This window comes from Coturnix japonica, chromosome 3, assembly GCF_001577835.2.
Source record: "Coturnix japonica isolate 7356 chromosome 3, Coturnix japonica 2.1, whole genome shotgun sequence".
NCBI classification, from domain to species: Eukaryota; Metazoa; Chordata; class Aves; order Galliformes; family Phasianidae; genus Coturnix; species Coturnix japonica.
In genome coordinates this window covers 78,033,999-78,047,182 of record NC_029518.1, presented here as the reverse complement: position 1 = coordinate 78,047,182, position 13,184 = coordinate 78,033,999, and the positions used below count along the sequence as shown (strand labels likewise).

The following is a 13,184-nucleotide window of genomic DNA, read 5'->3' as shown; positions in this document are numbered from 1 at the left end:
TCTGATAAGCTCTTTGGTGACTTTCTCACAGTTAAATCCACCCCCACATGAATTATCCTGTAGATCCTGTAAATATTGATTAAATGCATGAAAAAGATCTGACTTGACAGGCACAGGAGAAGTCCACCCATGTCTCAGAACCAAAGGCAGGATCTCTACTGCAGCATACAGTGATGATCAGAATAAAATATATATAGAATAGAAGAGTTAGAAAAATGAATTCACGAAACTTGTAATTTTGCCAGACCTGCAGCCATTATTAAGCCTTGTCCCTGAAGAGGCGACTGAGACAATTATTCTCAACAACACTGGAACAAGAGGCTATAATTTTGTAAGTGAGGTCTCCAGTTGTATTTGTTGCAGTGGAGTTGGAATCTCTACAGTTCCCTAATTAGGTATCTAGATAGAAAGCAACATCTGGGAGCGTGTGGTTGAATCCCCAAAGAAACCCCTGGTTTTCTGAACTGCAGACCTCAGGCTTTCTGTATGATACATAGCAAGAGAGGAGTGCCTTAGAATAAGCTATGGGGGCCAGCAAGTTATACCGTACTGCATTTCAATGGTTATATAAAATTTTCCTAGAAGAGATACCTAATAGCTTAGTGGTATTATATTTTGAGAGATGTGGTTTCAAGCATTTGGTTGACAATTTGAAAGTGAATGCCTGATCACTAGATATGTGATAAAAGCAAGAGCTACAAATGTTTAATCAATGCCTAGCTTTGGTATCAAGCTTCCCCTGGACACTGTAAAGCTCTGAAGATGCTTTCAAGATGAAACTTGAAAGAAGAAACACCCAGTTTGAGAGTCCTTCACTGGAAAAATTTCTGTAATGGAGCCTTCAGTTGTCTAAGGACTAAAGATGAGGGTATCGAGCAGCACTGTGTCTCAGTGCAGCCTGATAAAGCAATAAAGAACAAATTATTTAAGGCTTTATGAATCTATTTCTGAACTGAAATCTTCACTTACTCATATCTTGAAATGAATTTAGCCTGATAACACATCAGTATCAACCAAACCTACATGCCATTCTGCTCAATCTGGAGCATCCTCCTCCAAGGCTCCATTTGGTTTCCTAAATGTAGACACCTATTGCTATTTCACAGCCACTTTTGCCTTACCTCCATGTGCCATTCCAGAAAAGCAAGATGTCCAATAGGTCCTGTACCAAATCTGTGAACCCTAATTGGATGCTTTTGGGTAAACATTCAAATGCCAGAGCATCTCAAGCAGCACTAAGCACTTAACTTACCTATTGAACTCACACAGAATCATAGAATGGACATGTAGATACTCAAATCTAGGTGACACATCTATAGGAAATATTCTACCCTTGTCACAGTTTCTATCTCTGAACACTTCCACAAAGTAAGGTGCTTAGCATATTTTCAGCTCATTCACTCATGTAGAGGAAATCTGAAAATAATTGCAGAGCCATCCTGCTATGTAGTTAGCTGGCTACGCTTTGTTGGTACTGCACTGGGTACCTTGCAGGAATCATAGCTGCATGACTGAATTTTCATTTACCACCATATTACTATTGGTTGACTTAGTAGCATTACTTTTTTACTGCAGATTCCTTCCTTCTCAAGAATAGTTTCCACTAGAGTTTGTGTATGATTAGTCCATGACATATTTAAATATGCAACTCACTGTATTCTATTTCACTAGCCAGAAACTGGAGCATAGGAAGTTCTGCACGAATGTGCGCAAGAACTTCTTTACGGTGAGGGTGATGGAGCACTGGAACAGGCTGCCCAGGGGAGTTGTGGAGTCTCCTTATCTGGAGATATTCAAGACTATTCAAGACTGGCCTGGACGCCGAGCTGTGCAACCTGGTGTAGGGAACCTGCTTTGGCAGGGGGGTTGGACTCAATGATCTCTGGAGGTCCCTTCCAACCTCTATGATTCTGTGATTCTGTGATAAAAACCTTGAGCTAAGTCATAGTGTGAATTAATATGTCTTATAATAATGCTGAATATACATTAAGGAATATTCTGGATTATGTAGAAAGATCTTTATAGTAAGAGTCATTGTAAAAGCCAATTTCTTCCATTTTTCATTCATTCGTTGTGGTTATGAACATGAAGTAGAGACTTAAAGAATTCCCTTTAGTTGCTTTATGGTTTGCCTCTCAGGTAATTGCAAAATAGTGCTGCATTTTTGTATCAGAATATTAGAATTTCTTATCAGAATGTAATGAAAATTTACTTCAGCTGATAAACACTGACAAGGGAAATTGTAATTTGTTCATCAAGGAAATTGTTTTACTACTTGATAAGTATTCCATTAAATTGTGGATAAGAACATTAAATATCTCTTTTGCATTTGTTTTCCTTTCAAGAGCTTTGCAGAAAAGCAGCTCTGGAATTCAGAAGACGAATTATAGTAGAATAAACCTATTTTACCTTTATTTCTTTGTTTAAATGGTAGTAGCATTCCGTTGTGATGCTTTGAAGCCAAGAGAAGTTACTTTAATTGATATTGTAGAAGTATATGATACAAACTAATCCCTTTAAATTTGAATGTGGCAGTTTCTGTAAGTCCACTTAAAATCAGTGTTGTCAATATACATGTGAATCGATCAGCACCTGTTTAACAGTACCCAAAGCTTCCATGAGAAGAAGAGAATTGCTGAGAAATTTAAATTCATAGGTGAAAACTGCTCATTTTAGCCACTGCAATTCTTCTCCAACATTGCCATCTACAGAATCTTTTAAATATTACATTGCTATTCCCTTAAAAGAGAATATCAGTTCTGTGAAATCTTTCAATTAAGTCCTCTGAAATTATAGATCTTTATTCCTCTATAAAACCAAGTAAATTATATAGGATATAAATTTCATAGGCTTAGTATCTAATGGAATTCTAGCTTACAAAGAAAGATATCTCAAAACTTAACATGTTGTCAGAGGAACTTTACTGATTCCAAATTAATTTTCATTCAGGTTTTCTCCTACCACACGTGATACTGTTTATGTCGAGATGAGAGATTTGTTTTATTAAAAACATGAAAAGAAAATAAAAATAAAGAAATATGAGCTCAAATTTCTTTCAATACAAGAAGACTACTTTGGGGAGATCTCATACACAGTTGCTTTATTAATCTTTTCTCTGACAAAACCTTCAGTACTGTCCACTATTCAAGATAGGATTAGTAAGAGGGTCACTGCTCATACATGAAGAATAATGTTGATGTGGTCTACCTGGACTCAGTAATGTCCCCCACAGCATCTTCATGGAGAAGTTGGCTGCTCATGGTTTGGATGAGCGTATGCTCTGCTGGATGAAACACAGGTAGGATGGCCAGTCTGAAAGAGTTATGGTCAATGGAGTTAAATCCAGTTGGTGGTCAGTCATGAATGGTGTCCCCCAGGGCTCATTACTGGGGCTGCTTCTATTTAACATCTTTATTAATGATCTTGATGAAGGGATTGAGTGCACCCTCAGTAAGTTTGTTGATCTGCCAGAGGGAAGAAGGGCACTACAGAGGGACCTGGATAGACTGGATCAATGGGGCAAGGCAAACTGTATGAGTTTCAACAGGGCCAAGTGTTGGGTCCTGCAGTTTGGTCACAACAACCCCAGGCAATCCTACAGGCTTGGGGAGGCATGATTGTAAAGCTGCCTCATGGAAAAGGACCTTGGTGTACGGATGGACAGTCAGCTGAATATGAGACAGCAGTGTGCACTGGTGGCCAAGAAGGCCAATGGCATCCTGGCTTGTATCAGGAATGGTGTGGTGAGCAGGACTAGGGAAGTCATGCTGCCCCTGTAGTCTGCAATGGTGAGGCCTCACATCAAGTACTGTGTTCAGTTTTGGTCACCTCAGTACAGAAAGAACACTGAGGTGCTAGAGCAGGTCCAAAGGAGGGCAACAAGGCTTGAGAAGGGCTTGGAGAACATGCCCTACCAGGAGAGACTGAAATAACCAGAGTTGTTTAGTCTGAGGAAAAGTGAGGCAGAGGGAAGACCTTATTGCTCTCTTCCAATACCTGAAAGGTGCTTACAGTGAGAACAGGGTTGGTCTATTCTCACTGGTGACAGGTGACAGGATGAGGGGAAATAGCCTCAAGTTGTGCCAGGGTGAGTTTAGGTTGGCTATCAGGAAAAACTTCTTTACTGAAAGGGTTGTTAAGCACTGGAATAGGTTGAGTCACCATCCCTGGATGTGTTTAAAAACCATTTGGATGTGGTGCTCAGGGACATGATTTAGCAGAGGGTTATTAGAGTTAGGGTAGTATGATTAGGTTGTGGTTGGACGTGATGATCTTTAAGGTCTTTTCCAACCTGAGTGATTCTATGATTCTATAAACAGCTGAGGTGCAAATTAGTAAAGACTGACTGAAACATAAATGTGGACAGCCATTATTGATAATGTGTATGTTAGGATGGAATACTTCTTGGCTTGTGGAGGCTCCTCTTCCATTGAGGACTTTATCTTATGATAAGGAAATCTGTCAAAACCTGCTCTCCTGAAGTCCTGAGTTGGAAGCTTCTTATGCACTTCCTCACTGTCCCAAAGATCTTGAACTCCACCGTGTCACTGTCAAGGTAGCAGAGGCCAAGGACCTTCAAATTACCCAAATGTCCCAACTTGTTAACGAGACCAAGGTTCTGCATATCACCTCCCCTTTTTGGCTCCTCTATAACTTGGAGAAAGAAGTTATCATCAGTGAATTCCAGGAACCCCCTGGATCACTTATGTCCTGGGTTGTTCCTCCAGCAGGTATAAGTGTGGTTGAAATTCCCCAAAGACCTGGGTTTATGAATGTGAAGCTGTTCACATCCATTTTTACAGTGCTTTATCTGCTCTCTCCCTGGTCAGGTAGCCTGGTGCTAACCTCCACTATAGTAACTTCTAGCCTACTATAATACTAACCCATAAACTCTCAGTCAACTGCACTTCCATCCCCAGGCAGAGCTTCGTGCTCTCCAGTTGGTTGTCAAGACAGAGGGCAACACCCTTCCTCATCTCCCCTGCCTGTCTTCCTTAAAGAACTTCCATTATCCTTCCATTACAATGCTGCAGTCATTGCAGCCATCCCATTGCTTGTTAGGCAGGTCATTCTTCTCTTTCTATCAGTTAAATATTTACTGAACATTACTAAATACTAAATATTATTTACCTCTAACTTCTGCGGTCAGAGTACTATCTCTGATTATGTTGTTCCAGCTGTACTGCCCTGTTTACTCATTTCACCTGACCTATTGCTGAGCAATCCACATAATTGCCCTATTTTCCATTTCCTATTATTTGTAAATCCTGTATTTGTTCTAACTTTTTGTTATTCTACTCTGATCTTTTTTGCTCTCATAAATCTTTTCTGTCCTTTTCTCATACTTCTTTTCTTCTTTTGTGCACATTCATTAGTCTCCATCATTTAATTTCCCTCTGTTCTCTTCTTGTCCCTTGGGCTGTTCATTCCTCTCTGTCTCCTTTTCTTTTGGCTCCAATAACCACCATAAATCCAAAGATAAGATATTCAATCTTGATAAACAGCTGTTTTTTAGCAATTTGCCATCCACTAAAAGTGCAAACTGTGCTTTGAAAATCTCATGATAATTAATTACTTTGCCAGAGTAAGGTTAAATGCAGGACAAAGAGTTTGGTGAGGACCAACAGATCCTATTTACAAAAAGAAAGCTTTTAAATAAAACAGAGAGGAACCCTCTAATTGCATACGTGCCAAACCCACTTGTTTTACATGTTTGTGGCACTCTTTTATGTTTTAATACATCTAAAAAGAAGTTTTGTTACTTAAATACATTAACTATATTATATATTTTATGTGTGGCCCAAGACAATTCCTCTTCACTCCCTGTGGCCCAGGCAAACCAAAAGATTGGACACCCATGCAATGTGTTTACCAGGTGAAGGAATTACTAAGAGAATTACAATCTTCTTTTAGGCTACTGTGGCCATAGATTAAAAGTTTTAGAAAAAGCTTTCCAGAAGCCATTTTCTCTTTGATTTGAGCCTACAGACAGCAAGTGATGTATTTAATGGGATTTTTAACTGTATCAATGGGTGAGGACTGAACATCAAGTCAAAAACAGTTCAACTCATCAATTTTGTGTTTGAAGCTTGCTCTATAGACACAACAAGAGAGGCTGGACCTTGGCAGGCAGATTGAAATAGGAGCTATTTAACAGTAATCAAAGTTCTTCAAAAGGTGTAAAGAGAGCACTGTGAAAGAGAATCACATTTCTGCAATACTAGCTTGAACCTAAAAGCTTGACCTGCAGAATAGAAGGTGCAGTCCATACTACATCTCTTTGCACACAGAAGCACTTCAGGCTCTTAGAGGATAAGTCCTTGAACATGTAGCACTTGTGTATCCACAGTGTTGGATACTCACTTGTACAATTTTCACAGAAGAAAACACCTTGATAAAGAATTCCTATAAGTAAGTGTAATAGGCAAAAGAAATGGAGATTGAGGACATGTTTCAGTGGTGATACATTGGAAGAAAACCTGGCAGAGCAGACAACTGAAGATTACCACAGGGATGTGACAGTAAACATTCTCAGAGCATCTCTATCAAATAGTTAGTGAAGTCAACAGCTGCCTCTCTGCTAATATCAGAGGAGGTTGGATAAGGTTCCATATGCTTGCAGTTTCTGGTGTACTTCTGATCTCTGAAGTATCTGTATCTATATCTCAATTTACTTCACTAAGGTGAGCTTGGGAATTGAACTAAGCAAAGAATCACAACTCTGGAATGCATCTGTCCCCTCCAACAATGTACCCAACAATACCTAGATGCCTTTGAGGTCAGTTGATTAATTTGAAAAACAAAAACAAAACAACAACAACAACAACAACAAAAAACAACAACAACAACAACAACAAAAAACCAAACAGGGAATAAAAAAATATATGCGAAGTCAGAGAACAATATCTAACATTTCATAGCTTTAAATGACATGTTTTTTTTTTCTAATAGAATGGAGCACCACTTAATTTATTAAATAAAATCCATTTTGTACTTTGTGACTTTATTTCACATTACATTCATATGCAACAAAATACTGTGGTTTTTTATCTGCCTGGACATTATTATCAAGCAATTCTATGTACAATGTGCTATTCACTTGACATACCTTGTTCGCAATAGGTACCACTTGTTCCTAAAGGACAGTGACACATGTAGCCATTAGGCAATGGTACACAGGTACCTCCTTGCTTGCATAGATGTGGAGGATCATGCTCTGGATCACATACTGTCACCATTTCTGTGCAAAATGCACCTTTCCATCCAGCCAAGCAGTCACAACTATGGTGATAAGTTAAAGGAAAGAATGCAGTGTTATTACCAAAAGAAATCAATATTTCACTAACAAAGTAATGAAGATTTTCAAGCCTTGTATGCCTATATTTAATCTACTGCTCCAAAACTGCTAACAGAAGAACATAGTAACATACTGTCTACATTTAAGATGAGTATCTACTCAATGGAGATGAGAGGCTCAATTAATTTACCTGATGAGTTAGGCCAACAGAGATGAGGCATATGCTTAGTGCCTACTAAAGCTCCCTGGGGTATCCCGTCTGGCCTCTGGCTGCTGTTCCAGAAAGACAGTAGTCAGGTTTATAAAGGCTTGTATTGGCCATATCAGGCCAGCCCAAGCTACTGGTGAGCTCTTCAAAGATGTAGCTGAAGGACAAGTGGTCTATCCAAGAATACCTAAACAGCCAGGTTAGGCTTACATTCAGCAAACTCAACCCCACCCATGATGTATGATGTTTTGTTCAAAGTACAGAGAAAACACACTTTTTCTCTCACTTCAGTAACAAGCCACAACACTTCATAGACAATCTTGTTAGATGTATGAGAGCTGCTCTGAAAGTAATGCCTCCTGTTTTATTATGTTGGCCCATGACATCAGAGGTGAACATTTGTAGCTTGGCAGTAGAAGCTGAACCTTCCCACCAATATTCCATTACATTTTGCTGTTGTGTGATAGATGGCAGCAGAGGGACAGTCTGAGCAAATGGAGTTTGGAAGCAAAGATGTGTATGTAACAGAATTCCTCCATGTGAAAAAATTGTACCCACTGACACTCATTGATGCTTGCTGAACATTTATGGAGACCAAACAGTGGATGTGAGCACAATGAGGCAGTGGGTGGTGCATTTCAGCAGTGGTGACAGTGACATGAAAGATAAGCCATGTTCTAGACAGCCATGCAGATTTTTATGAGCACAGCATGCAGGCTCTTGTTCATTGCCAGTGAAAAATGCATAGATAATGGTGGTGGCTATGTTGAAAAATAGTGTTTTGTAGCAGAAAATTTTCTCTTTCAAATAGTACTATTATGCTCTTTGTATATGTTGTAGTTTTCATTTAAATTAATGAGACATTACTTTTGAAGAAACTTACATAATATTTTGTTGTGTATAATTTTGTGCTATAAATGAAATAGTGGAGGATATTACTCTTTCTTGAAGATTAAACTCTTTATTTAATTATTCAAATATTTCCTCTTAATTTTTAAACAATGTAGCTTTGCTCAGATGCTGGCCAGAACGTGAAGTTTAAATTTAAATCAAATTTAAATCAAAATGCTGTTTAATTCAAAGCATTGTCCCTGTAGAAGTGGAATCCACAGCTTAATGGCACTGCAAACTTTCTGGCAGAGTGGTGGAAGCAATGCATAAAGATTGCTCAAAGCAGCAAGAAAATCTTGTGAGGCAATCTCATTTCAGGACAAAAATATCTGATCACAAATCGAGGACAGTACTTTCCAGAGGAACAGAAATGATTTAAGAACAGAGGGAAATTCCGCTGAGAAAACCTTTACTGACAACCACTATACATCAATAGAAGTCATATGCCTGCTACACTCACAGCTTTTTGACAATTTTTTTTTTTGTTTGTTTTTTAATTGAAATTTTAATTATTTATTTATCTTGTGAGAAGTGAAACTGGCCATTACTGGTACATTTATGCCTGCATAAATATTGTCTGTGACAACAGAGCTGCTCTGAAATATGAGAGCAGGAGTATAATGCAGCAGGATGTCACTGCACATCTAAAACAAGCAAAGAGCTCACCCCACTATATGCAAATAACTTCCCAATTTTACAACAATCCCTAAAGAGATCTGCAATAAAAAATATTAATCTAGATGAAAACAACTTATCTGCAATTTTAAAGGTTCCAGCACTGCTCAGTCACCAGCTGCTACTCTAGCTTGTCACCTGTTTTCCAGATGTTCTCTAGATCTTGCTAGTGGTAGCTTTGTGTACCTTACAGACATGAAGATGGTGCTGGGTAAACTCCTGAAGCCAGGACTTACATTGGTATAGGAAGACACATGGGAGATGTATACTTCACATTTCTGCTCTTTCCAGCTGCAATTTTGATTTTATGACTTCTCTAATATCCCCATAAATGTCATCTCCTTTCTTTTTCCTCAGAAAGATCTAACAGCCTGAATGCTAAAGATTTAATACAAACATACAACAATTGGAAAGTAATTCCAAATTGTATTTTGCTGTTCAGGACTTTCAAAGCATTTCTTCACTACTGCATTTAAAAGCATGTAAATATGCTCTTAAGATAAATGTGGAGAGGAACTGGAAGCTGTGTCTCAGGGTAGTAAAGCCTGGAACTTGAACAATCCACTGAATTTCTAAAACTGATCCCCAGCAAATGCTGTATCAATTCTAAAAAGTTGGTTTTGATTTTCATAGAATCATACCTTAGAATTAGGTTCGATGAGACCTTAAAGCCTACCCAGTTCCAAAGCACTGCCACAGAAAGGGCTGTTACCCACCACATCAGTCTGCCCAGGGCCCCATCCCACCTGGTCTTGAATACCTCCAGGGATGGGGCTGTTGAAATGAAATGAAACCCTTCAATGATTTTTTTTCCCTTTCTGATAAGATGATAGATTTCTGGAGATTTCTGTCATCAAGGAACTAAATTATCATAGTTATTAAGTCCAGTGATCAGTCTATGGTGTAGCCTAGAAAGAAAGTTTTTTACTTACTAAACAGTAGAGCCACTTTCCATGCACTTCCCACCATTTCTGCATTTTATTAAACTGCATGGAGAAGCTTTACATTGCCCAACACTGCGACCAGAGTTGGGGTGACCTTCTGGATTCCCTGGTGATTTGAGCTCCTGATTCACATTGGTGCGAACTTGCACATCAAAAATGCAACCTTAGAGGAAGAAAGGAGAAAGAAATGGAGTTTTAAACAGGTACAGGAAGACAAAACAAGTCAAACAACAATACTCTGTAATCTGTCACTGAATGGGTTCCACTAGAATGTCTTCAGTTGATGGATGGGCAATTATAACATCTCCAAAAACAGAAGTTATGCTGGCTATTTTCTGTTCAGTACATGGATGAATGATTATAAGACCCTTCATTAATGGCACATAAAACAACAGAAGTCATTTCTCAAGGAGCAGACAATGATAAATCAGAGACTAATGAATGATGTGGGTCTAAATTTGTATTTACACACACACACATGCTTTTACAAGAATGCAACTACATCAGATAAAATTGATCTTAAAAAAAGTAAGGCAGAGGACAGTAAATCTGTTCACTGCCAAATATATAGGAATTCAGAGAGCACCAACTAACAGACCGCAGGCAGAGAATGCGAACTTGAATTGCTGAGAAGGACCCCTTAAGGGGGGCAAATGCTTCAATCCCTGTAACACAGAAAACTTATGGCACATGACTAAAATATTTTACAGAATGCATACACTGCTCCTCTTGACACTTTTTACTCTTGGAAAACGATTCAGAAGTTTAATCCATTGTAATAAGTTAAGCAGTGCCAGGGCCTGTTCTTCAGTCCCGTGGGACCTTGTGTAGCCATAACTATAACATCAAACTCTAACTAGCTTCCAGAACACAACACCTACAATCAGGCTAATAGAGGGTGCCTAGATTATGCTGTCCCTAAATACACCTTATAACTGTTTTTGTCACAGACCTCCACATCAGTGGCCTTTGTAAGAATTTATTGGTTGAAATGATTATGTGTTATTGACTACATTCTTAAGCTGACATTCTTTTAATCTGCTAATACACTGGTATCCTAAGCTAAAAAAGTCAGAGCTTTAGAGTGAAATCCCTTTAGAGAGTCTTTGTTCTTTTTAGTTAATGCACGAGATAGTGAGCATGAAAGGTCTAACACTCCATTGGCATTTCTGAACCAATATTCTAGGTCTGTGTGCTTATTTATATACTGCAAAGCTGAATACTATGCTACATATTATATCTTTTTGGATCACATTCCAAGTAATTTCTCAAAATACACCTGGACAATTGATTTAGAGCCTTATGTAAGACAGGTTGAAGCTCTTCTGAAATGTCATCCAGATCTATACATTAATATATACCATTTAAAACTAAAAATCGGATTTTAATCCACTTTGAAATCACTTATGAAACAAACTTGCGTGTGAAAGACATATCAAACAAGTAATTACGGGTTTTTCTTCAGTTTCTAATAGATAAGAACAAATAGACTTTTCTGCTGTCTGTTTCAAAGTCAAGGACTTCAAATTAATTCTTACCTACAAAAATGTGAGAATTCTGGAAAAAGATCACTGCTTTGAGCCTCACTGCTTATTGATATAGTACTGATCTTGTTAAGAATGCTGGAACATTTCATTGATTTGCAAATGCTTTGTCTTGCTATAATTTTGGGGCTTCTCCCTTTGATCATATTATCTTCATGCAAAGAAGTATTTAGAATAGAAGTCTTTTCACCTTTCACTGACACCTTTCACTGACATGAATACTTGCTGTATTTGCTAATATATCAGTAGCATAAGACAAGTGTGATTTTCACCATCTGAAAAAGTAATGTTTGCAGAGTGGCTTGACAAATCCTAATACAATTAATGCTCACTGGACCTAGCTTTACATAACAGGCCATCTTCTATGGCAATGTTGTTTGATTTATTTACTCACGATGAGAATTTTCAAACTTGGATTTATAAACATTTGACATGATGACAAATTATGTGATACGTAAGGTACAAACTGTATGAACTGTGGCTTTTTAGTCCACCCAGTAAATTACTAAGGAAGGCAGGTCCATAGCACCTATGAACAGCAAACACATCTTCTTTAGATATCTATATACTGAAATATGTATCTTTATCTTACAGCTCTACTTTTCTGGGTTTTTTTTCCCCTTCACTTTTGGAAAACTTGCCATTAGATTACCAGAGTAAGCTATGGAAGATATATTTTTTTAATATAATCATAACTTAGTTTGAACAAAATGTAGCAAGATAACTATTTTAACAACAGTTAAAACAACTTTAGAATAGGAAGCTTTCTTAGATAGGATTTTTTTCTTATTACACACATTTTGTAGCTTTGTTTATACTGCCACATAACTGGCAATTTAAAAACTCACATTAAGCAATGAAAAAAAGAATCTAGTCTGATGTTTATTTACTTGTAATCTTCATGTTATATTCCTTTTCCTTTTAATGGTCTTGGTTTTAGGTCACCACATAACACAGTAAACCCTAACATTTCATCTGTTTGTCAGTAGCAGATAAAGCATGTTCTGTTCTCTTGAGTCTTGCTAAAGTGATAAGAAAAAGCAGCCCAGAGTTCTACGTAAACAATGGAAGGCACAGTGAGTACCCAAGAACTGGTGAGGCCATAATGGAAAGTTATGACATTCATGATTACAACTTATTTGATTGTCCCACAGAACACTTAGGTCCAAAACAGTTCTTCAGCGTTTATAAATAAAGCATATAGTGCATACTAGAGAGGTTTTTGGCAGACCTTCATGAATTTAACTGATTTTTTTTTTTTTTTAATTAATTTTCTTATTTCTTCTAACTGTTAGTCAGTGAGATATGGATGAAGGACTTTAAGAGCAACAATTTGTGCAAGCCTTCTGTGGGGAGGATCAGCTGATGAATGTGCCTTCTTTCTGACCTGGATTCCCTTTGCTCTGGGCCAGTTCTGTGCCTCTTCTAATGAGACACTGCCAAATATTCTGAATAGTGGAGAGGTTTTCTGTCACAGCCAAGTTTGCAAGAGGAACCCAAAAGAAGTTTCTAACTTTGTGAGTTGAACTCAATTTGATCCCAAAGATTAGCATTTGATGCGAAGTTAGCTGAAATCAGATGCATTAACACAGCGAACTTACAGAAGATATACTTACTACATTTGT

At 37.9% G+C, this 13,184-nt stretch overlaps 1 protein-coding gene across 2 annotated transcripts in view; it reads right to left on the bottom strand.

Moving 5' to 3' along the window:
* Window positions 1-13,184, bottom strand: part of EYS (eyes shut homolog) — a 771,550-nt gene that overhangs the window by 21,590 nt on the left and 736,776 nt on the right. The window contains exons 46-47 of one of the 2 annotated variants that reach the window (XM_032443873.1): window positions 10,004-10,178; window positions 7,109-7,281 (exon numbers count right to left, since the gene is read on the bottom strand). In XM_032443873.1, coding sequence (XP_032299764.1) covers window positions 7,109-7,281; window positions 10,004-10,178 — 348 coding nt within the window. Of the gene's footprint in view, window positions 1-7,062; window positions 7,282-10,003; window positions 10,179-13,184 lie in introns of those variants that run through there. The other variant, XM_015859149.2, reaches the window with a different exon arrangement.